A 24077-nucleotide genomic window follows, 5' to 3' on the forward strand; every position below is an offset into this window, starting at 1 on the left:
CGCTAAATCCGATGAAATCTTATACGTCTAGTCTCTTACGTGAATGAGCTAAATAATATTATTTGATATTTTACGGTAATGTGTTAATAATTTCACACATAAGTCGCTCCGGAGTATAAGTCGCACCCCCGGCCAAACTATGAAAAAAACTGCGACTTATAGTCGGAAAAATACGGTAATTGCGACAAATGCAAACATCTATTTGTTAAATTTGTTCATACAGCACCTTTTAAGTCGAGCAGTGCTAGCCAATGAGCTAAAATCCCTGGGCTGTCGACTCGTATACCAGCGCAGCTCCCAAGGCGTTGGAGAATGAGGACAGCCACACCAGCTGTCATTTTTGACACAAAGTATTTGTGGTGTTGAGATTCCTCTCATGCATCACGAAGGTCACGAGGTGCACGGCGGACGCCAAAGCGTGTTTTTGCAAACAAACCGCGTCACGGCAGGATGGGGGGAAAAGAGCCACTTTGTGATGACAGCAACAAACAACATTGTTATCAATAGTGTTTTTGTCCTCTGGGGGGGGAAGAACATCATCTCGCCATCCTTCTGTATTGTCGTCACGTTCTTGCGGCACTAATCAAGACGACGTTATCTGGAATCATATGGCGTGTATTACACTGTGGTTGCTGTGAACACTTTAATCAAACCACTACTGTATCAATCTGACCGTTAGTCAAGTTACGCCATACTCGTGTTTGCATACGGCGGGATCTCAAGCTAACAAACTAGTGGCTAATCGCCAAACCAGGCGCGCACCTGTGAAAGTGGCCTCGGCGGTTTCCGTGAGACTAAACAAAATAAGAATTTTTAACGTCGTGATGATCGGGCTCGCACACAGAGGACACGCCGTTTGTTTTGGCCCTTTTTCAGAGCGTGGTAATGACCGCTTCACCCCACCCTCATGCCTCCTGCACACTTTTTTTCCTTCCTCTCTCCTTCCCTGTCATCTCCTCACCCCCTCCTTTCCTTCCCTTCGCCTTCCCCGAAGAGCTCGCGCCAAGTCGGACCGCCATCCCGCCTCCACACACTCGCACACACACACACACACACACACACACACACACACACACACACACACACACACACACACACACACACACACACACACACACACACGGCGAGGTAACGGCAGACAGGCGCGTGACTCATTAGGCATTCGTCCCCTAGGGAGTTTGCTTGGGGGGCGCGTGCGAGGGGGAGAGAGCGCCGCAGCTGCAGGAATGTCACGGGCGGCTACCACTGTGTGTGTGTGTGTGTGTGTGTGTGTGTGTGTGTGTGTGTGTGTGTGTGTGTGTGTGTGTGTGTGTGTGTGTGTGTGTGTGTGTAAGTGTTCTTGTATTTCTACCCTTCTTGAGACATCAACAAGGAAAAGTACCGTCCATATGAGGACCGGTGAACAAGTTAGGACATAAATCATGGTCCCATTACGGAAAACCGTTGCATCTAATAGAGAATGTCTCATTTGCACCCCTGGTGGTGAAATCTATCAAAATTAGGGTGGTCCCATAAAAGGAGGGATTTTTCAAATTGACTGTGTCGGTTTAAAAAGTGCTCCCCCTCTGGTCAACATATGAAATAACAAGTGTGTGTAAGAAATTGAAATGCGCCCCCTTTGGCCTAAATTAATTTAAAAAAACGTTTTTTATATAGAGACATACTGTAATAACTTCAAGTAAATAATGAAGATTAAAAACCAATTACAAACAAAAAATAAAATGCATTAACTAAAAGCAGTCTTTTTCTCACAGTGTCGACTTTTTTCTTCTAAAATGGGGAACAATTTGTCATATTCTTTCTGTTTCTGTAATATTGCAATATTTCCTCGTAAAATGATTACTTTATGTGAAATTATTACTTTTTAACGCAAAATGGGGACATTTGTCATATGAAATTTTGACTTTTATTACAATATTGCCAATGTTTTTGTTGTTCTTGTAAAACAGTGACATTTTTTGAGTAAAACTATAACTTTTGTCATAATTTTTGCCAAGTAAAATTCCGATTATTATTATAATATTGCCAAAATTTAAAAGTTTTCTTATAAAATTGTGACTTTTGCCCAACTCTTTTCATAAAACATTTTAAGCTTTTCTTGTAAAATTTCGACTGTTATTGAGTTAAATCCCAGCTTTTATCATAATATTGCACAAATGTTCAGTTTTTCTTGTAAAAATTACCAAAAATTACGACTTCTATGGTAATACTGCCAACATTCTAAGTTTTTCTTGTGAAATTGTGACCTTTTTCTTGTGAAATCCCAACTAATTTTTCACAACAAGCTTTTTTATATTTGCATAGTATGTATATATGATGAATGTTGTAAATACAAATCTTTATATATCTAGTCAGGGTGGTCCTAAAGAGGTATTTTTCGGCGGTCTCAAGAAGGTAACAAATACAAGAATGTGTGTGTGTGTGCGTGTGTGTGGGAGGGTGTGAGCTTGCTAATGCTGCTCAAAGCCAGCGGCAGTCCACCTTTCAGGAAATAACGCAAGGAGTGATGGAAAGAAATGTGACAAAACAAACAAACAACAATCTTATTATTCGTCTTTTCCAGCACTTTTAAAAGTCAGAAATAGATTTAGAGAGATTGATTGCCTTATAATTGCCGCTTGAATTCAACCGCCTTTGCTTTCTTGAGTGGTGTATTGTGTGGTACTCTATATTGTTAGCAATTAAAGGTGTTGTTGCTTTTGAGCCAATTTCCCTTTCCCCATTGTGACACAAATATAAATACACGTCTAATAAATACGTCTAAAATATTTATTTTACCATGCTAAATGCTGTGGTCCATATATTTAATAATACTGTACCAGCCAGGGATGGGTACCAAATTTGGTACTTTGGTACTCGATGCAACTGTCATGTCCAGTTGCAGACTAAAACACTTGGCGAGGAAACAAGCGCTCAGAGCGGGTTCAGACAAACTGCCTCTAGGTAATGTTACAATTGTCAATTCCAACAAAGCAAGTATGCCCGGTAGAAAACCATCAAACTTAAAGTAAGGCTCTACTTTTTTTAACTGCGCAAGCTTAATGCTAATAGATATCCTAATCATTAGCATTAGCAATTTTACATGACGATTTCAACACCTCCACATTTGGTAATGAAAACTACAACTAAGATGCACGTTAGAATTAAACAGCTGGTGTGTTGTAAGTACAATACTTACAGTATAAACACTTTGGGGATGGCGTGGCGCGGTATGGAGAGTGGCCCTGCCAGCAACTTGAGGGTTCCTGGTTCGATCCCCAGCTACTACCAACCTAGTCACATCCGCTGTGTCCTTGAGCAAGACACTTCACCCTTGCTCCTGATGGGTCGTGGTTAGAGCCTTGCATGGCAGCTCCCGCCATCAGTGTGTGTGTGAAGGTTTGTGTGAATGTGGAAGTAGTGTCAAAGCGCTTTGAGTACCTTGAAGGTAAAAAAGCGCTATACGAGTACAACCCATTTACAATTTACTTTCTAGGGCTCAGCAAAATACTGGCACATTCAGCTTAATGGCAAAGACTACTTTCCAGCAAGCCAATACACTGTAGCTTATACGCTACTGCCAGCTAACATCCAGTAATTGTAACTGCATGCAAAATCTGCTATATAATAATTACAAATGAGACTCGGAAGTGTAAAAACAAACAATAGTTAACAGCCAGATAGCACAAATTTAAAAAAATTAATTGCCAAAAATTGGTAACACTGAGTACCGGTATCGATTCCCATGTATTGGAAATTGGTACAGTATCGGTTCAGATCCATCCCTTATACTACCATCTGAAACCTATCCCCTCAACTATGTAAGACTGCTCCAAACAAAGCAATAACCTGTATTTAGTCTTCTTTAGTTTAACCAGTTGTTAAAACAAATGTAAGTCATTTTCGTTTTGGTGGCACAGTGTGATGTGTCATGCTCTTATTGTGAAGCCGGAAGTGTGTGCGTGTGTGTGTCTGTGTGTGGGTGTGAGAGAAGTTGCCTTGACAAGAAGCCAATGTGTTGACGAGAAATGTGATGGTTGTCAATAACGAACGTGCCTCTCGATTCCCTCGTTATGGTCTGTCTTTTGTATTGGACTTTATCTAATTACAAAACCTCGGTTACACAAATAAGCTTATTTACCTTTCGGATGACAGCGTTGATCTCTTTTTTTGTACAAACTACCTCTAGTTGGAACAACGTTAGTTGTTGACATGAATGGCATCTTGTAGCACTTGGTCTTGATTTACAGTATCTCAGCCAGCATAGTTTGTTGTCCTCTGTTTGCTGTCCATGTAGCATTCATGCTAGCGACGCCATCCCCACGTTCATGTTTCGCTTGATGTGTACCGATGATAAGACGGTTTGTTGCTGCAATACTAACTAATTACTTCAGTTTTATCTGAAATTCCATCAGAGGTTTTCTGGAAGGGGCCAGAGCACATCGCTTTAAGGCCCCTTCTAAGGTTATCCAGGGTCAACCCCACCTAACTTTATCCTTGTCCACACACACACAATGGCCGTTTAAGACCCCCTCCCCCCCTCCATCAGCCGGCGCAACGTGACCTAATACGCATGTGCGGAAAATGCGCACGTCATAGTCACCTCCAGTGTTGCTTTGTGTGCAAGTTCTTAAATGTAACTTATCTGCACAATATCCAGTGTTGTGGTATTTCAAGTAACTGGAATCCAGTGTGCTGTGGGGCCCTATTGTAGTGAATCACACCTGAGCCATCATAAATTAATCAAATATTTATTAGACACGTAAACAATGTGACAAAGAACATGTTACATCAATCAAACTAGGGATCTAGATATCTGATCAGGACACCCCTCACTCTTTTGCCTTCACCTTCATTGTCCATTCCTTTTTGGTGACTTTATATACTCTGGACCTAGACGTTGAGTCCGCGACATACATGGCGGACAATAACAGTCTGCTTTGCCAGTCCAAATGTAAACATACTTTAATTCCATGGCTTTTAACACTGAGTGATATCCATCCTGCTATGGCGCCCCATAATACACCTGCTGTGAACCTGCTTTTATGTTCTATTTATTTTAGTTATTTATTTTTTATCGTGCTCTCTTTGTGTTGTGTTGTGTTGTGTTTGCTCGGTTCTCCTATTATCTTTTAACCTGCCCATTGTACAGCACTTTGGCTACCCCTGTGGTAAATTTTAAATGTGCTTTATAAATAAAGTTGATTTGATTTGATTTGAAATGCATTCGCTGTTTTCCGTAGTCTTCCCTCGACGGCCAGGTAATACAAAGCACACGCAACCTTTTTTATCACATCCATGAGAGCCTGCATTCTCGTTGTCTCTCCTTCGACAAATGGACAAAGTTTTTCGGTAAGTAGAATCACAGCTGACCTGGACATTGGAAAGTTCTTTTGCCGTCTGAGAAATGTTGTATCCCAAATAGCTGCAATCGCTTTCTCTTAAGGTATTCATGCGTGATTTCCGCAAGCGTCTGTACAGACGGTAAGGAGAAACACGGGCATGTCTGGATGACTCGCCTTCATATTTCTAGTGTTTACCTCCGAGTGGAAACAGGTTGTTATGAAGCTGGCTGTGGCGTGTTCTTTCTGACGTCACTTCGTGTGTGGGGCGCGGTCTTTCTGGCCTCACTTCCTCTCCGAACTCAGTTTGTAAACGATCAATGAGTCCATACAAAGCTAAGAGTCAGAGAGTCAAGAAATACACGGCGCACTTACCCTTGTAAAAAATTATCCAAGTAGGGGGACCTTAAACGCTGGTTTAGTGTGGCTGAAACGGGGCTTAAGCTAAATAATTATTTGTTTAATGGGTTATCTGGCTTAATATAGACAGGGTCTAACTATCATCACACTGACGTGTGACGCGATCACCACCTTCTGGCGGTCAAAGCAAACCCTGATTAATCTAAGATCTTTTTTTTTTAATTAATCACACGCAGTAACATTGTCAGCCCTTGTTTTTAGCACAAGTTGAATAAGAAATAGAAATAGGCTGGCTGTAAACACATCGTGTGTTCAGAGGTTGTGTGCACTGGTGATACCAAGAAATTGTACTTGTGTTTATTGTCACATATGCACACCTTCATTTGTGCACTTGCTGCCTTGGTTCTTGGAACCACCTTGGTGTGAACCTCTGAAGTCAAGTCGTTCTTCTGCTCCTCCGCCGGCTCGTTAGCAGTCCGAGCACATGGAGGTGAAAGTTTTCTTTCTTTTAATGTCCAAACGCAAAGCCCAGATATTTGTGTTGGCTACCCAACTTGTCAGAGAGAAAGCGTGGGAGGCGATATTCATAGCGGTGCTTTTAGTGGGACTTTTATGAGAGACTTTTTTCCAGGTCTGAAAGGAGGATGACCACACACAGTAAGGTTGCCTCAGCTCACACGCACACACGCACCGCACGAGCGTTCAGGCGTCCTTCCTTTTAGCGCTCCTATGTGGGCCGCCAGGCGTCTGTTTTGCTGCGTGTTTTTTTTTTTTTTAAATGTGTGTGTATGTGTGTGTGGAAGAGCACCTCCCCCGTTCTGCGGAAGTGTTGCCGGAAGCAGTGGGAGCTTACCCCCAGTTCTGCGTCAGTGCCACGAAAGAAAGGATGGGGGCTTTCCGGGAGGGGAGGCGAGGGTGTGAGTGTGTGTGTGGGGGCGGGGGGGCTCGGACCCCGGGTATGTCATGGCCAATGTGGGTGGGTGTCTCCCCACTCGCATACACAGTGGGCTCAGACAAGCTATTCTTGTAGAGTATATGCTATATTGCTGGCATGCTCCGTGTAAAATCCCCTGCTTTGGAACAGGTGTGTGTGTGTGTGTGTGTGTGAGTGTGTGTGTGTGTGTGTTCTTGTATTTCTACCCTTCTTGAGACATCAACAAGGAACAGTACCTTCCATATGAGGACCGGTGAACAAGTTAGGACCCAAATCATGGTCCCAATACGGCAAACCATGGCATCTAATAAAGAGCCAAATACTAGAGTCCGTGGACATTGCTCCAAAGTCAGAATTTTTTGTTGATTTACTGTACATAGAAAACTAAACATTGGCAGGTGCAAAGGCAAAAATATATGATAAAACAAGACTGCAGCTAAAGAAGGACTCCCCTATTCATTCAGGTATTTTACGGAGGTCTCAAGAAGGTAACAAATACAAGAATGTGTGTGTGTGTGTGTGTGTGTGTATGTTTTTGTATTTCTACCTTTTTGAGACATCAACAAGGAAAAGTACCTTCCATACGAGTTAGGACCGAAATCATGGTCCCAATACGGGAAACCATTGCATCTAATAGAGAACGTCTCCTTTGCACCCCTGGTGGTGAAATCTATCAAAATTAGATTGGTCCCAAAAAGGAGGGATTTTTCAAATTGACTGTGTCGGTTTTAAAAGTGCTCCCCCTCTGGTCAACATATGAAATAACAAGTGTGTATAAAAATTTGAAGTGCTCCCCCTCTTGCCAACATATGCAATAAGTGTGTGTTAGAAATTGAAATGCGCCCCCTTTGGCCAAAATGTATTTAAAAACAATAAATAAATATGTATATTGAGACATACTGTAATAAATGTAAGTAAATAATGAAAATTAAAAACCATTTACAAACAAACATAAAAATAAAACCAATTAACTAAAAGCTTGCCTTTTTTATATTTGTATAGTTTATATATATTATTAAAATTGTAAATACAAATCTTTATGTATCTAGAAAGGGTGGTCCTAAAGAGGTAGGCATTTTTCAGAGGTCTCACGAAGGTAACAAATACAAGAATGTGTGCGTGTGTGTGTGCTTTCTTGTATTTCTACCCTTATTGAGACATCAACAAGGAAAAGTACCTTCCATATGAGGACGGTGAACAAGTTAGGACCCAAATCATGGTCCCAATACGGCAAACCATTGCATCTAATAAAGAGCCAAATACTAAAGTCTGTGGACATTGCTCCAAAGTCAGGATTCTTTTGTTGATTTAATGTGCATAGAAAAGTAAACATTGAAGGGTGCAAAGGCAGCAATATATGATAAAACAAGAGCTAAAGAAGGACTTCCCTATTCATACCCAAAAAACCCGCCAGGTGAACAGCTGATTTTACGACTTCCTGTGCTGACGTAAGACAACCCGCGTCCCATATGTGACCATAGGATGAACAAATACACTACGCTACTAAGACCATACTGGCCATTAACAGTTCGGTTAACAGGTCCGTGACTCGTTTGTCATCGGCCTTAAGCACATTACAAAAAACAAAAAATAGAGATCTCATTTGCACCCCTGGTGGTGAAATTTAACAAAATTAGGGTGGTCCCAAAATAGAGGGATTTTTCAAATAAACTGTGTGTCGGTTTTAAAAGTGCTCCCCCTCTGGCCAACATATGTAATAACAAGTGTGTGTGAGAAATTGAAATGCCCCCCATTTGGCCAACATTAATAAAAAACATAAAACAAATATGTATATAGAGACATACTGTAATAACTAAGTAAATAATGAAGATTAAAAACCAATTACAAACAAAAAAAATTTAAAAAGCAGTCTTTTTCTCACAATGTGTCGACTTTTTTCTTATAAAATTTGGAACAATTTCTCATTTTCTTTCAGTTTCTGTGATATTGCAATATTTTCTCATAAAATTATTACTTTTTTATGTCAAATTATTACTTTTTAATGCAAAATGGTAACATTTGTCATACAAAATTCTGACTTTTATCGCAATATTGCCAATTTTTTGTTGTTCTTGTAAAATAGTGACATTTTTTTGAGTAAAATTATGACTTTTGTCATTGTTTTGCCAAGTAAAATTACAACTCTTTTCATAAAATTGCACAACATTTTAAGCTTTTCTTGTAAATTTGCGACTGTTATTGAGTAAAATTCCAACTTTTATCATAATATTGTACAAATGTTCAGTTTTTCTTGTAAAATTTTGACTTGCGTTGAGTAAAATTACGACTTTTATTATAATACTAGAAGTAGGCATTTTTTGTGAGTTCTCAAGAAGGTAACAAATACAAGAGTGTGTGTGTGTAGGTGTGTGGGTGTGTGTGTGTGCAGGAGAAGAGTGCATGTGTGTTTCCCTTTTAACAAGAGCAATAAAGGGACTTGGACTTGGACAATTTGCATTGACCAGATGTGTGTGTAACAGATGTGAGAGTTTTGGTTTGCTGTCCTTGATGTGATATGGACTCACACCCCTGCCGTCCGAAGTCCAATCACAAATTCGTCAAATACTGGACCGCTACTCGTGGAAAGCAAAGTAGAAAGAGGGCAAAGTGAGTTTTTTTTAGCTCAGGCCAATAAAGGCATAGGAAAGCGAGAAATATGGCAGAAGTTTGTGGCTTGCTCATCCTGGGGGATGTTTTCAACGTAATTCCCCCCCTCCCCTCCCACCACCCCGTCCCATCTCGTCCCCCCCTCCTCCTTCCAACTCTCTTTAATGTCTGCCATTTGAGAGACTCCGGAGGGGCTGCACCTGTTTGCCTCTTGGCTAGGAGCCCCCCCACCCCCCATCTCCCTCCTCCCTCCGCCAGCTTAGCTGCCACTCACGCTGCACCGCCTCCTGGGATGCGAGGAGCGAGGCGAGGCGGGAGAAGGGGTAGCGGGGGTGGGGAGGGGGAGGGGGCGGCTGAAGAGTGGGCTTGCGTGTGGTGGAAGGGATAGCTGGAGGGCTGCAAGGCGTCTCCGAGTATGGAGCGGAGATGTCGGCGGAGAGAGAGAGAGCGAGGGACGAGGGAGGAAATTCAGTGAAATGTCCACTCTCCCACACCACACCTTCCTCTTGTGCAACTTTGACTCTCTTTTAGATCTTTTTTCTCTCTGACCTTGACTTGTACAAACCAAAAAAAAACACACTTTATCCCTTCTCCAAATGTCTTCTTTCTCTACTCCAATTTCCTCCTGTTTGTTGTCTGATAGGACCATGATGGTCTGCATTGGTCACCCAGCATCACTTCCTGAGGCCCCAAGCTGCAGACTCTTTTCCTTATTCTTGCCACGCTCCTCTTCACGAGGGCAGCCTACAAACAACTTGTGTATTCCAGGACTATTTGAACAATCATTATCTGATCTGGTTTTGGCTTACCTTCAGGCCATGTCCACACTAAGCCGGATAACCCCTTAAACGAATAATTATTTGGCCTAAGCCCCGTTTCAGCCACACTAAACTATCGTTTAAGGTCCCCCTCCTCAAACAAATTTTTACACGGGTAAGTGCGCCGTGTATTTCTTGAATCTCCGGCTCTTAGCTTTGTATGGACTCATTGATCATTTACAAACTGAGTTCGGAGAGGAAGTGACGCCAGAAAGACCTCTCCCCACACAGGAAGTGACATCAGAAAGAACGAGCCACAGCCAGCTTCATAATAAAGCGGTTTCGTAACTCTGAGTTAACCACTGGAAATATGAAGGTGAGTCATCCAGACATGCCCGTGTTTCTCCCTCCGTCTGTACAGACGCTTGTGGAAATCACACATGAATACCTTAAGAGAAAGCGATTGCAGCTATTTGAGATACAACATTTTTCAGACGGCAAGAGAACTTTCCAATGTCCAGGTCAGCTGTGATTCTACTTAGCGAAAAACTTCGTCCATTTGTCGAAGGAGAGTCAACGAGAATGTGAGCTCCCGTGGATGTGATAAAAAATGTAGCGTGTGCTTTGTATTACCTGGCCTTCGAGGGAAGACTAACTACGGAAAACGATGAATGCATTTGGACTCAACGTCTAGGTCCAGAGTATATAAAGTCACTAAAAAGGAATGGACAATGAAGGTGAATGCAAAAGAGTGAGAAGTGTCCTGACCAGATAACTAGATCCTTACATTGATTAATGTAAAATGTTGTATTGTCACATTGTGTACTTTCGTGTCCAATAAAAATTGTATTCATTTATGATGGCTCAGGTGTGATTCACTACAATAGGGCCCCACAGCACACTGGATTCCAGTTAATTGAAATACCACAACACTGGATATTGTTCAGATAAGTAAAATTTAAGAACTTGCACACAAAGCAACACTGGAGTTGACTATGACGTGCACATTTTCCGCACATGCCTACTAGGTCGTGTTGCGCTGGTGGACGGCAGGTGGGAGGGGGTCTTAAACGACCATTGTGTGTGTGTGGACAAGGATAAGGTTAGGTGGGATTTACCCTGAATTACCTTAGCCGGCTTAGTGTAAACGGGGCCTCAGACCCTATAGCAGTGATGTCAAACATGCTGCCCACGAACCGGATCAGGCCCTCGAACAGGTTCAATCCGGCCCGCGAGATGAGTCGGTGTAAAATTGCGCTGCATTTTTAACTTAAATAAACTGTTTTCCTAAATGTGTCCACTGGATGTCGCAATAGAAATTCTGTTAGGCAAGCAAATAGTTTATATTGGGGCGAGCAAGTATACCAAGCAAGAGGTACACGGTAAAGCCTCCTACTCGACCCAATGTAAAACAAACAGGAGTGAAACTCTAACCACTAGGCCATTAGTTGAATAATAGTCTTTCAAATATCCACTGACCAGCCACAATATTAGATACACTTGCTAATACAAGATCCCAATTGAAAACTATTGCTGAATCCAAGATAATATTTCTCAGAGGTACTTAATGTTATGTGTGCACAGAGGGTTGCCCAGATACAACCTGTTCACTTCCGATACCGTACCGATGTTGGCACTTTGAGTATTGGCCAATACCAAATACCCAATACGAGATCAGCACAAATCATAGTCCATTGTTGTGTAGTGTGGAATGTTAAAAAAAGGCTTGCTCAAGTGAAATGACTGTGACAACAATGACAGGAATGAGAAACACTAACCTTGTGACAGATTTATGTTGTTAAAGTGGCACAATAGTTCAATAAATTAAGCACATAATGCAGTAAATTGAATGATCCAGACACGTTTGTTACTGGATGTTTTCCTGTAAGCTTTCCCCTTGTAAGTCATATGCAACTATGATTCTTTGTTTATATTGACATACGCTGTGTTTTGAATGGGTATATTGTTCAATTGAGGACGCTTTTTACACGTCTAGCTTGTGTGCTATTGTGTGCTTAGCTGTTGTGTAGCTGCTAGCTCCTAGTATAGCCCAACATGTTTACCTTTTGGAAACCACACGAAAAGACCAACCTAGTGTGCTTATTGGAGGACATTTAGCTGTTAGCTGAACAAGCAAACAGGACTGCTCGTATAAGAGCTTATATTGGAGATTTAAAATCCAATATCATTCGATGTTTGCTGATATCGGACAAATATCCAATATAGACTCGGGACACCCCTAGTACACATGTCATTATTTAATGGTATGATGTTGCAGGTGTAGAACTGCATTGAGAGGAATTATGAGAGGTGTTTTTAGATGTTTTATGGGTAAACAGGATTCTATGTAAAGTATGATGCAGTGCAGTTCCTTTTCTAACCTTGTTCATTGCTTTCACTATGGGATATTGAATTCAATTAATCACTATAAGCAATATTCTATCATTAAACACCTCACCCTGTTATCAAAGAACCAAGGTTAGGTTGAGTAACCCAAAGTTCTACACTCCCGACAACCACAATATTAAACATTGCTATGATTATGTCAATCGAAACTAAAATTGTTATTCATTTAAACATTTGTTTATTGGTTTTCAGACACATACTTGGAACAAGTTTTCAAACATACATCAGATGTGCTGTTTTTTTCCCAACAAGTAAAATAATAATGAATTAATAAATTTAAAGTTAAAGTACCACTGATAGTCACACACACACTAGGTGTGGTGAAATTACCCTCTGCATTTGACCCATCCCCTTGTTCCATCCCCTGGGAGGTGAGAGGAGCAGTGAGCAGCAGCTGTGGCTGCGCTCGGGAGTCATTTTGGTGATTTAACCCCCAATTCCAACCCTTGATGCTCAGTGCCAAACAGGGAGGTAATGGGTCCCATTTTTAAAGTCTTTGGTATGACTCGACCGGGGTTTGAACTCACAACCTACCAATTTCAGGGCGGACACTCTAACCACAAGGCCACTGTGCAGGTAATATATTATAAAATAATAATAATAACTAAAAAAATAAACAAAAGTACAAAACCACAGACAGAAGTCAACATAAAACCACAGACAGCTACATTCCTGAATTGCCTTAGAGAAATATAGCAACCCACAAGCACACAAAAGGCTCATCAACCACCCATATTTCAATTGCGATTCAACATTATCTTTTTTAAAGGCTGAATTTCGGATGCACTTTTTGTATCCGACTTTAAAAGATGGTTTCGGTGTACCTAATGTTGTGGTACTGTATATCCAATTCCTACAGTAACAGAAAGAGGTACAGTCACAAGGGATGTTCTCTATGTCGTGTACTTAGCCAAATTAAAACTCAACCACTTGTAATCACGGAATGTATTGACATGGTTGGAAAGCTGAATTCATAAAGCCATTTCTTCTCGCTCGTGCAGAACCGTGGTCGCCTGGCCGAGAAGCGCACCATCCCGCTGCCCCCCAACCGAGTGCCCAAGAAGGAGCTGGCCTCCATCTTCAGCAGTGACGACAGTGAAGGTAGTGAGCGTGCCAGCGGGGAGCATAGCCACATCAAGCAGGAGGACGAGCTGCATTACAGTATAGTCAGAAAGAGGTAAGGCAGTGTCATGTTTACATATCTGGCTAATTAGCTTTGAAGGGCTCTTTGGAGGACAAGAGGACCACTTCAATAATATCGTCATGGCTTGGTGTCGTGGCTATTGTCCCAGCTTATGCATCTTGACGTTATGTCGTCTCATTGATGCATTTTTCACGCCGTCAAGAGCTGCGCTTGGTGTGTGCTTATGCGATTATACATTAGCAAGTATGGCTTCATGTCACGTTGTTACACCCTTGCACAGCTTCAGTGTGAAATGACTCGCATTGGAGCCTGCGCTCATCCTGATAGACTTCTATTCTTGCAGCCCAGTTAAAACGATTGAGGATCTTCGCACATCAAGTGATTAATTCATACAAACAGAGTAAATTAGTCTAGGATGAATTGATGGAGGGGCGTGTGTGTGTGCTGCGTCAAAGCATGCCTGCAGAAATAGAAATTCAAAAACATAAAAAAACCTGAGCTGTCTGGTATTCAAAATTGAGAAACTTGTTGTCAAAATTGGATCTAGAAATGATCATTCACGCGTTCATTTCGTCTCGCATTGACTATTGCAATTCTCTCTTCACCCTTTTCAACAAGTCAATGCTAAAGAGACTTCAGACTGTACAAAATGCGGCTGCCAGACTTTTGACCGGTGCACCCAGAACAGCCCATATCACCCCCGTTTTATCCAGTCTTCATTGGCTTCCAGTTAAATTCCGCATTGAGTTTAACATTTTAGTCCTGACATTCCGTGCGTTGCATGGTGGGGCCCCTCAGTACATAGACTTAGACTCAGACTTAGACAAACTTTAATGATCCACAAGGGAAATTGTTCATCACAGTAGCTCCGTTACAATGATGGAAAGTGTAAGGATGGAAAGGACAATGCAGGTATAAATAGACTAATATAGCGATAAAAAAATCTAACATATATACGAATATATACATAATATGTGTACAGAATAATATATATACAGATATATTATATTATGTCTATAACATATATACAATATATACCAGTGACCATGTACAATATTACAGCATATGTGACAGCAGCAGCATAAAATAGAGAGTAGATCCAGCAGGAAATAGAAAATAGACATTATAAACATTATAAACAAAGAGAAGTAGCTAACATGTCAGGTGTCAAGTAATAGGCAGATGTCATCTATTGCTGTATGGCGAGTGATTATACAGCTAGATGGAGTACGGAATGAAGGAGTTCTTGAATCGCACAGTGCGGGAAGGAAGCTGAAGGAGCCTGTTGGAGTATGAACTCCGCTGTCCCTTAACTGTCAGGTGTAGTGGGTGGGCAGGATTGTCCATGATGGCGAGCAGTTTGTCCAGTGTCCTCCTGTCCCTCACTGACACAAACGCCTCCAACTGCGTGCCAATAGTTTGGCCGGCTTTCCGGATCAGTTTATCAATCCGGTTTGAGTCCCTTTTGCTGGTGCTGCTCCCCCAACCAACCACTGCAAAGTACAGTGCACTGGCCACAACAGACTGATAAAATATCTCCAACAGCTTGCTGCACACATTAAAGGACCTAAGCTTCCTCAGGAAAAAGAGTCTGCACATGCCCTTCTTGTAAACAGCTTTGCAGTTGTCCTTCCAGTCCAGTCTGCTGTTCAAGTGGACTCCCAGGTACAGTACTTATACTGCTCCACTACTGCCACCTCCCGGCCCTGGATCTTGATGGGCTCCACCGGGGTCACTCTCTTCCTGAAGTCGATGACCAGCTCCTTGGTCATCACGGACTTGTTACGCCCCTACTCCTCAGGGTGCAGCCTCCGGTCTTCAGGCCAGGGTCTTCTAAAGATCCCGAAAACTTGTTTTAAAACCTGTGGAGACCTGGCATTCCAGGCTATAGCTCCCAGACTCTGGAACAATTTGCACCAGTCCCTCCGTGATCTTGACTGTGTTGAAACTTTTAAGAAACATTTGAGAACTTCTCTTTTTAGTAAAGCTTTTAGTTAATGCACCTTTTAACTATCATTTTTAATCCACTGTGTATCCTTTTTATAATGTTGCCCCTGTTGTTTTAAATTGAATTGTTGTTTTACTTCACCTAAGTTTTGTACAGCGCTTTGTGATTTTATCTGTGAAAAGCGCTTTATAAATAAAATGTACTAACTTACTTACTTACAAGTGGTATCCATTATCTTAAATAGAACGACACATGTTTTATTCATGGTAACGCAACATCATGAATCAGCAAATGGGAGTAGATACAACTGTCAGATAATAATCAACTTCATAAAGGTCACAGTGAGGTCATCTCATTGGTTTGAGTCAATCAGGCTGTTGCTCTCTGATGGCGTGTACGCCACACTGTCGCCGAGGCCACCATAACTGAAAACCAGCTCAGTGGCCTTGTGGTTGGAGTGTCCGCCCTGAGATTGGGAGGTCGTGAGTTCAAACCCCGGCCGAGTCATACCAAAGACTACAAAAAATGGGACCCATTACCTCCCTGCTTGGCACTCAGCATCAAGGGTTGGAATTGGGGGTGAAATCACCAAAATGATTCCAGAGGGCGGCGCACGCCACTGCTCACTGCTCCCCTCACCTCCCAGGGGGTGAACATGGGGATGGGTCAAATGCAGTGTGACAATCGTTGGGACTTTAACTATAACTTGGAATAAAATTGCACCCTTTACAATGAGTCTTTTGAAGACTTTTAGAATAGGAGTGGCATGAATTTGCGGTCAGTCGATGCGTGAATAAACACATTTGTGTGATCCCGAAATTTGACTGTGGCCGAATGTAATGCAGCGGCTCTTCATTGATTAACTTCAGAAAGTCCCCAGCTGTATTATTAGCAGCTTGTGCAACCTCATTAGGGGAGGGGATGTTTTTCATGTCTTGAGACTCGCGTGTGACACAGCGGACAGCACACCAACTGTGACGCTTTAAATGGATCCACTAACCTCATTTAAGAGGGCTTCCCATCCCCCTGACACTTGCGCCGCTGGCGTGTTAAGATGATAATGAATTTAAAGAACACTTATGACTAATATGTCAGGCTTTTACCCTTTGAAAGGCGACGGACTCGCTGGAGCCGCAGCTCCAGTCTGTCCCGGGCATCCGTCTCAGCCCCGCTTTATCCGCCGATGCAGGTCTGGACGAAAGGGATAATGGGATGTCCAATCACAGAAATGTGATTTCCATTGACCGCAGCTTCGTAAGTGAGTCGCAGAAGGGTCCTAACAAATTGGATTTGCCCAATGGATGTGAAAAATACAGGACGTCCCTATATATTTGTGTGTGTGTGAGAGAGAGAGGAAGTGTGTATCATCAGGGCTCCCGGCTGCTATGTGTTGTACACACTTGTATGCGACAACCTTCATTTAGATCAGTGGTTCTTAACCTGGGTTTGATCGAACCCTAAGGGTTCGGTGAGTCGGCCTCAGGGGTTCGGCGGAGCCTCCGCCGCGGAGGTCAAGACACACCCGACTCATCGTGTAAATAAAAACTTCTCCCTATCGCCGTATTATGGATAACCCTAAACAATGTTCCCTCTAATTTTCCATCTGATTTGCAGGTGTGTAATTTGTTGTGAGTTCATGCACTGTGTTGGTTTTGTTCTTTGAACAAGATGATGTTCGTGCACGGTTCATTTTGTGCACCAGTAAAAAAAACATATAACCTTGTCTTGAATTTGAGAAAAAAAACCATTTGATTTTTCACTAAAGAAGGGTTCGGTGAATGTGCATATGAAACTGGTGGGGTTCGGTACCTCCAACAATGTTAAGAACCACTGATTTAGATTGAGGCCAAATGTGCCAAGTATTTATCCAAAATATGCCATCCTAACGTAACCTTGGACAACCTTGGTGATTGGTTGTTTAAAGGACAGATGTTAGCTTTTCTTTCTGGAGGTTTTGTTACCTTGAGCCACGGTGTAATACATTGATAGAAACTGGGATTACCTTTGGAATTTGGTGTTGGGATGTTGCACAGGTTTTGTACAAATTTAAGATTTTTTTTTCGGCCCATATATAATTCATCAACAAGACTTCATAAGTGTTAATATAAAATTAATATAGCCGTGTAAGTTCTAAGACTAAGTACTACAGCCCCGATCAAAAATACAAAATGGTTTGTACCACCTGGACAGCGGCAAACCTAACTTGGAACAATCAACACAGACGTCATAACATCATCAAAGCTGACCTTTCAGCATTCACTCACAGAGGCGATCGGAGTAAACATTCTCAAATCTATTTGTTGTAGCATAGGAGGAAGGTATGTTTTCACTTTTTAATCTTATTGCCCGTAACTGTGGTGCATTCAAATACCCTTGATTAAAATAAAAAACAGAGGCATCATTAGCTTTTAAGAAGAGTATATATACTGTATATACACTGTATATATAATGATGTATTATTACGATTTGTATTATCCACTGATGATATATATATATATATATATATATATATATATATATATATATATATATATATATATATATATATATATATATATATATATATATATATATATATATATATATATATATATATATATAGTACAGTCCAAACGTTTGGAAACACCTTCTCATTTTAATGTGTTTTCTTTATTTTCATGACTATGAAGGCATCAAAACTATGACACCTGTGAAGTGAAAACCATTTCAGGTGACTACCTCTTGAAGCTTGTCGAGAGAATGCCAAGAGTGTGCAAAAGTAGTAATCAGAGCAAAGGGTGGTTATTTTGAAGAAACTAGAATATAAAACGTGTTTTCAGTTATTTCACCTTTTTTTGTTAAGTACATAACTCCACGTGTGTTCATTCATAGTTTTGATGCCTTCAGTGACAATCTACAATGTAAATAGTCATGAAAATTACGAAAACGCTTTGAATAAAGGTGTGTCCAAACTTTTGGCCTGTGCTATATATATATATATATATATATATATATATATATATATATATATATGTATATATATACTGTATATATACAGGTATGTTCTAGATGTGTTAATAAATAGATGTAGGTATAGATATGTCAAAAAATGAGGTCAAACACCTAATTAAGATTTTTATGTGTTTATGGTAGAGTGGTTGTCCTCCCAATCTGAAGGTTGCGGATTTGACCCTCAGTCCCTCTATGACCATGTTGAAGTACCCTTGGGCAAGATACTGAACCCCCATCTGCTCCTGATGCTGAGTCATCAGTAGGGGAATGTGGCAATAGTGTAGTGTCAAAGTGCTTAAAGGTAGAAAATCGCTCGACAAGTAAAATTTACCATTGTAAAAAAAAGCTGTTTTCAATCAAATCCATGCAATGATAAGTTTTAAGTGCATGTAAACATACAAAGTATGTTTTTATGACATTGGATTTAGTGTGGGATAGGTGGCTCTATATTTGGTGCTACGCCCATGCTGGTTGGTTTAGCATATCAGAGCAATCACTGGATAAGATGCAAAGTGCCTGTGACTTGTATTGCCATGACGCCTGGTTGGATTGTATACTTAGTGGCAAAATTGTTTGTTTCAGTTCATTTAGACTTTGATTAAAAAGTGCTGACTAAGAATTTGGGTAATTACCCAGCGACCATCTGCGGAGCCTACTGATGTCTTCTGTGTAGCCTACTGGGAAATATATATGCAGCTGAACAAACCATTTAGCACTTAATCACCTTCATTTATTTAAAACGTATAGTATTACTGAATAAAGTAATAATTGGTGATAAACAAAATTTGATGAAGAGGGTATGGAACATATTTAAATGAACAGTTAAGTGTGAGTTGTGTTTCTATCCATCCATAGCCAGAGATGTATATCAATATATGTTGAAATGAAATAAATTGATTTTCAATTATTCCGTTCTGGGCTCCCAGAAAACACCACATTATTAACACGTAATATGCTTTTTAATGAAAATAAACAAACTTCAGGGGTGTCCACATTTTTCCACGAGGGCCGTATACTGAAAAATGGTAGAATGCGAGGGTGCCACTTTGATACATGTTATACATTAAAGATGCTGAAACCAATTCAGTTTACATCAGAATATGCTAAACTATTTGGGGAAAAAATAAATATTTTTTTGGTATAGGTGACAAAGCAAATAGTGTTCTATCAAATATACCTCATTAATAATTAATTAATGTAATCTCCAGAACATGTCGCCGGCCAATGAATAACGAGCTGCGGGCTGAAAATTGACACATTTTTGACACCCGTGTCCCAGATCACGAACATTGTATCAAAAACAATACAGTAGAAGGTACTGCAGATAATTACATTAGTTTTATACAATCATGTCGTTGGCTACTTCAACATCAAACACACCATCAGCCGCTTCTTCATATTTTCATGGATAAATGTCCGCCGTTTAAAAATTGTTTTAATATTATGGTTTGGTGTTACTATAGCCTTTATTGACTGCTTCCATATGGTGAAGTTGTAAAGTGCTATGCTCGTACTGCTTCTTTGGTCGTGTATTTCGATTATTTATTTCTTTAATTCAACAAGGATCATTCATGTCTTCTTCTTACTACTGTCCTTCACACTTACTTTCTTCGTTCCCACGGTTGGCAAAAACAATGTTATTGCTGGCTAGCTATCAGTTAATGCTAGCAAGACACCTCAATGTTCTGGTGGGATCATACAGGGGTCACTCTGGCATTCAATTTATGCCAACTAGTGGTGGGGAGGCTGGTTACTTTAACCAGGGGTGTCCAAAGTGCGGCCCGGGGGCCATTTGCGGCCCGCAGCTAATTGTTTAGCGGCCCGCCACACATTCTGGAAATGCCATTGCAAAAATCAAAAAAACATGAAAAAAGTGGAATGAGGTGAAATCTAAGTAGAAAACGTTGCAATGTTGACACAAAGCTGCCATGCAGGCTGTTTTTTTAAAATTTTGTCTATCTTTATTTTCCTTTTTTTGCCATTGCTCAAAAAAACAAAAAAAAGACAAAAAATCAATAATAACGAATTATTGACATCTACAAGGCTCCAATTACTTCAAATATTTCACATTAAAATGTTTTATGTGGAAAAATATTGCATATATTGTGTGGTTGCCATATAAAAACATCCAAGTTTTCTTTGACAAAAGAGCATAAAACAAACAAAAAAATAATAGTTCAAACGTAAAATCGACAGATGTATCTGAAGTTGATCTCGTAACTTAAGTGTTTAAAGTAAAACAAATAATAATAAGAATGTATCACTTTATGAGTGGAGTACCTTTTGGATCCCAAAGATATTTAGTGGGATTTTATTTATCTTTTCACTGTGATTAATCAAAAATAATAATGAAAATAAAATCAATGGTGTCATGCATTATTGATCTTTTTAGGGCTCCAATTACTTCACATCAAACATTGCTTTCTGAATGTTTTGGGCGGTGTTTTGGGCATATTTCAGTTTTACTATAAAAAACAAAGTTGTCTTTGACAGAAAAGGCATATATAATAATAGGCAATAATAATTTGACTTGTTTTTAACATTTTAATGACAGGATCCCTAATTGTTAAAAAAAAAAAAATCTATATATATTGTTATGGTTTGAAAATGAAAAATATCAAAATGGCCCCCGCATGCTTTAATTTTTCCGTGTGCGGCCCTCAGTGGAAAAAGTTTGGACACCCCTGCTTTAAGCATAACCGACAAAAAAAACTTGTGAGCTGGGGTTCTCGTAGACCGGGGAACCAACTTTATTTGTAATGCATTCAACATTTTGTCTTCTGGCAGTATTGAACAACTGTGTCATTCCCTTCTTCCAGGCATGGGGGTCACGGACCCTGTGAATTTACTGGAAACGTCTCTCTTCTCAGTGTTAATTAGAGAGCTTCGGGGGTGGGTTTATGGTTTTCCGGAAGAGATTTTTGTTTGAAGCCATTTCGGCATTGTTTACACTCATTTTCCATGGCCAAACTGTGTTAGCTACAGTACAAATAACTTGGTGTCTCGTACATTTGATGCCGTCATGGTCTTTATCTACAACTAATTCTTGTGAAATGTCCTATATGAAAATTAGATGGGTAAAAAGTCTAGACAAGAGTATTGGTGAATAACCTATATGATGCTGATGATGACACTATTTCTTTTTGTGCTGTTGTGCCGATAGAGCAGGGGTGTCAAACTCAAATCCAGAGTGGGCCAAAATGTAAAACTGAACAAAGCCGCGGGCCAAGGTTGAACAAATTAACCTTTTAATAGGGACCCAAACAAGTTTTGCATTGTATATTGAACAAGCAAGGCTTATATAACTTTATAGTGACATGCAAAATCGAGTTTCAAATAATAATAATAATAATAAAAAAATATCAATGGCATATCAAATACAATTTAAATAAAAATTGAATGCCTCTTTTCTATTTGCAGCCTTCTGAGGTAAATATCAACATTAACTTTTTCTACAGGCTAATACATTTGAAAATAAAATAACAATGAATAAACCAACCATTCTGGACTTTAAACTGCTCAGTTTGCAACACACTGATCTAATGTGATGTGCCCAAGCCAGATACCTGGATGCATCTTGGATGCTAGTTCATTAATGTCGGGGCTCAGGCTTTGAGCTGAGGCAACCTTCATTATCGAACGAAGGTGTTCAACAGTCATTATATCTCGTAGTCCACCCGAACCACAGTCTTGGGGGCGTGCCTTAAAGGCATTTAACGTCCTCTACGAGCTGTCGTCACGTCCACTTTTCATCCTTTCTAACAACGTGCCGGCCCAGTCACAAGATATGTGCGGCTTCTGTAAGCACACACATGTGAATGCCACGCATACTTGATCAACAGCGATACAGGTTACACTGATGGTGCCATATAAATAACTTTAACACTGTTAGAAATATGCGCCCTGAGCGTCGGTTGAGGTGGGCGGGGTTGGGGGGGGGGGGCGGGGGGGGGGGGTTATATTGCAGCCCGGAAGAGTTAGGGCTGCATGGGATTCTGGGTATTTGTTCTGTTGTGTTTATGTTGTGTTACGGTGCAAATGTTCTCCAGAAATGTGTTTGTCATTCTTGTTTGGGTGTGGGTTCACAGTGTGGCGCATATTTCTAACAGTGTTAAAGTTATTTATATGGTCACCATCAGTGTAACCTGTATCACTGTTCATCAAGTATGCGTAGCATTCACGTGTGTGTGTGTGCAGAAGCCGCACATATTATGTGACTGGGCCAACACTCGTTGGACTGGATTAAAAGCGGACGTGACGATTTTAGGTGGGGGCACTGAAATTTGGGAGTTTTCCGGGAGGGTTGGCAAGTATGAGAATAAGCGGTGAATGCGGTGTTACCGCAGCACCAACGCTGTATATAATCGGCGGGCCAGCTCTAGTGTTAATTTGCAATCGCCTCAAGGGCCAAGTGAAATTACACGGCGGGCCAAATTTGGCCCGCAGGCCAGAGTATGACACCCAAGCGATAGAGGAACAACAAAAGGGAGATGTGAATCCCAGTTACATTTATTTCTATATTTTTTTGTTCCTACTTCTGCTTGCTTGGCTTCTGTATATGTGTGCCATAGTACGAGCCCAAAACACAGCAGATGTTACCATACAGGCTAAACATTGGATAGTGCTTTATACTATTTAAATATATTCTGGATACACCTCCTAGTAAATCTCCAAACACAATGTTACCCCGCTCTCGACTTGCTTCTCTCTCTCTCTCTCACTCTCTCACTCGTCTACCTTCACATCCCCGCAGTCCTTCTGTCAGCACTTTGCCAGTGGCGGTGTGAGACGTGGCGTCTGGGTGCCTGAGCCGCCAGCTCCTGCCAGCTCACACTGTGACCTCCAGCGTTGCCACCTCAGAATCTGCACGCCAAGGCCTCAGCGGGGCACCGTTGGGTGTTTGTCCTTTCCTGTAGTCTGGACTGTTCTGAATTGTAGATTCCTGTTGTAAAGGGAAAAGAGCAGAAAAAAAAGCACATGAACAGAGTTTCTCAGCATCATGACATTATGCAATAGACTTTGCTTTCCCTGAAATTTGTCATCAGTGGTGTTCTCGGAGTCATATGTTTGGAGCAACTTTGAAGCAGTAGAAACTTTAAGATTAAGATTGATTTTGGTTTTCAACCACAATTTTCAGGTCAAATACATCTCTAAGGTCGGACAAACTTGAACTGTCCTCATGTAATAAGTAAAATATGCGCAGTGTTTCCCATAAACTGCCAACATACCTGTGGCGGTGGGGGTGTGGCTATGGGCGCGGTCACTATGACATCATCGAGTAATTTGCATAATTTACTACAATCATATGATTTTCTCTAAAAAGGCTAAAAAAATGTATACTTACTAATTAATAATAACAGTTTTGTTTTAAACGTCCATCCATCCATCCATTTTACAATATAATTACAACACTTTATGTACATATTTATATACAGATACTTAAATATATTTATTAATTGTGGTTCTTACAAAAAATATATCTTATAAAATATAAAAGATAAAATGTCTCATAAAGCTCTGCCCCTTTAATTAGTGCATACTAAATCATCAATCAATCAATGTTTATTTATATAGCCCTAAATGAACTTTAGCCTACTACTACAACCAT

General features: G+C 40.7%; 1 protein-coding gene and 1 long non-coding RNA gene across 8 annotated transcripts in view; one reads left to right on the forward strand and one right to left on the reverse strand.

Moving 5' to 3' along the window:
• samd11 (sterile alpha motif domain containing 11) overlaps window positions 1-24077 on the forward strand; it is a 229877-nt gene that overhangs the window by 138363 nt on the left and 67437 nt on the right. For 5 of the 7 annotated variants that reach the window (XM_062054282.1, XM_062054283.1, XM_062054284.1 and 2 more), the window contains one exon: window positions 13388-13563. The exons of the other annotated variants lie outside the window; for them this stretch is intronic. In XM_062054282.1, coding sequence (XP_061910266.1) covers window positions 13388-13563 — 176 coding nt within the window. The remainder of the gene's footprint in view (window positions 1-13387; window positions 13564-24077) is intronic. 7 annotated transcript variants of the gene reach the window in all.
• Window positions 23131-24077, reverse strand: part of LOC133654183 (uncharacterized) — a 69612-nt gene continuing 68665 nt past the window's right edge. The window contains exon 3 of the long non-coding RNA XR_009826848.1: window positions 23131-23411. This is a non-coding gene — a long non-coding RNA (uncharacterized LOC133654183). The remainder of the gene's footprint in view (window positions 23412-24077) is intronic.

The sequence above is a fragment of the Entelurus aequoreus genome, linkage group LG07 (genome assembly GCF_033978785.1).
Source record: "Entelurus aequoreus isolate RoL-2023_Sb linkage group LG07, RoL_Eaeq_v1.1, whole genome shotgun sequence".
NCBI classification, from domain to species: Eukaryota; Metazoa; Chordata; class Actinopteri; order Syngnathiformes; family Syngnathidae; genus Entelurus; species Entelurus aequoreus.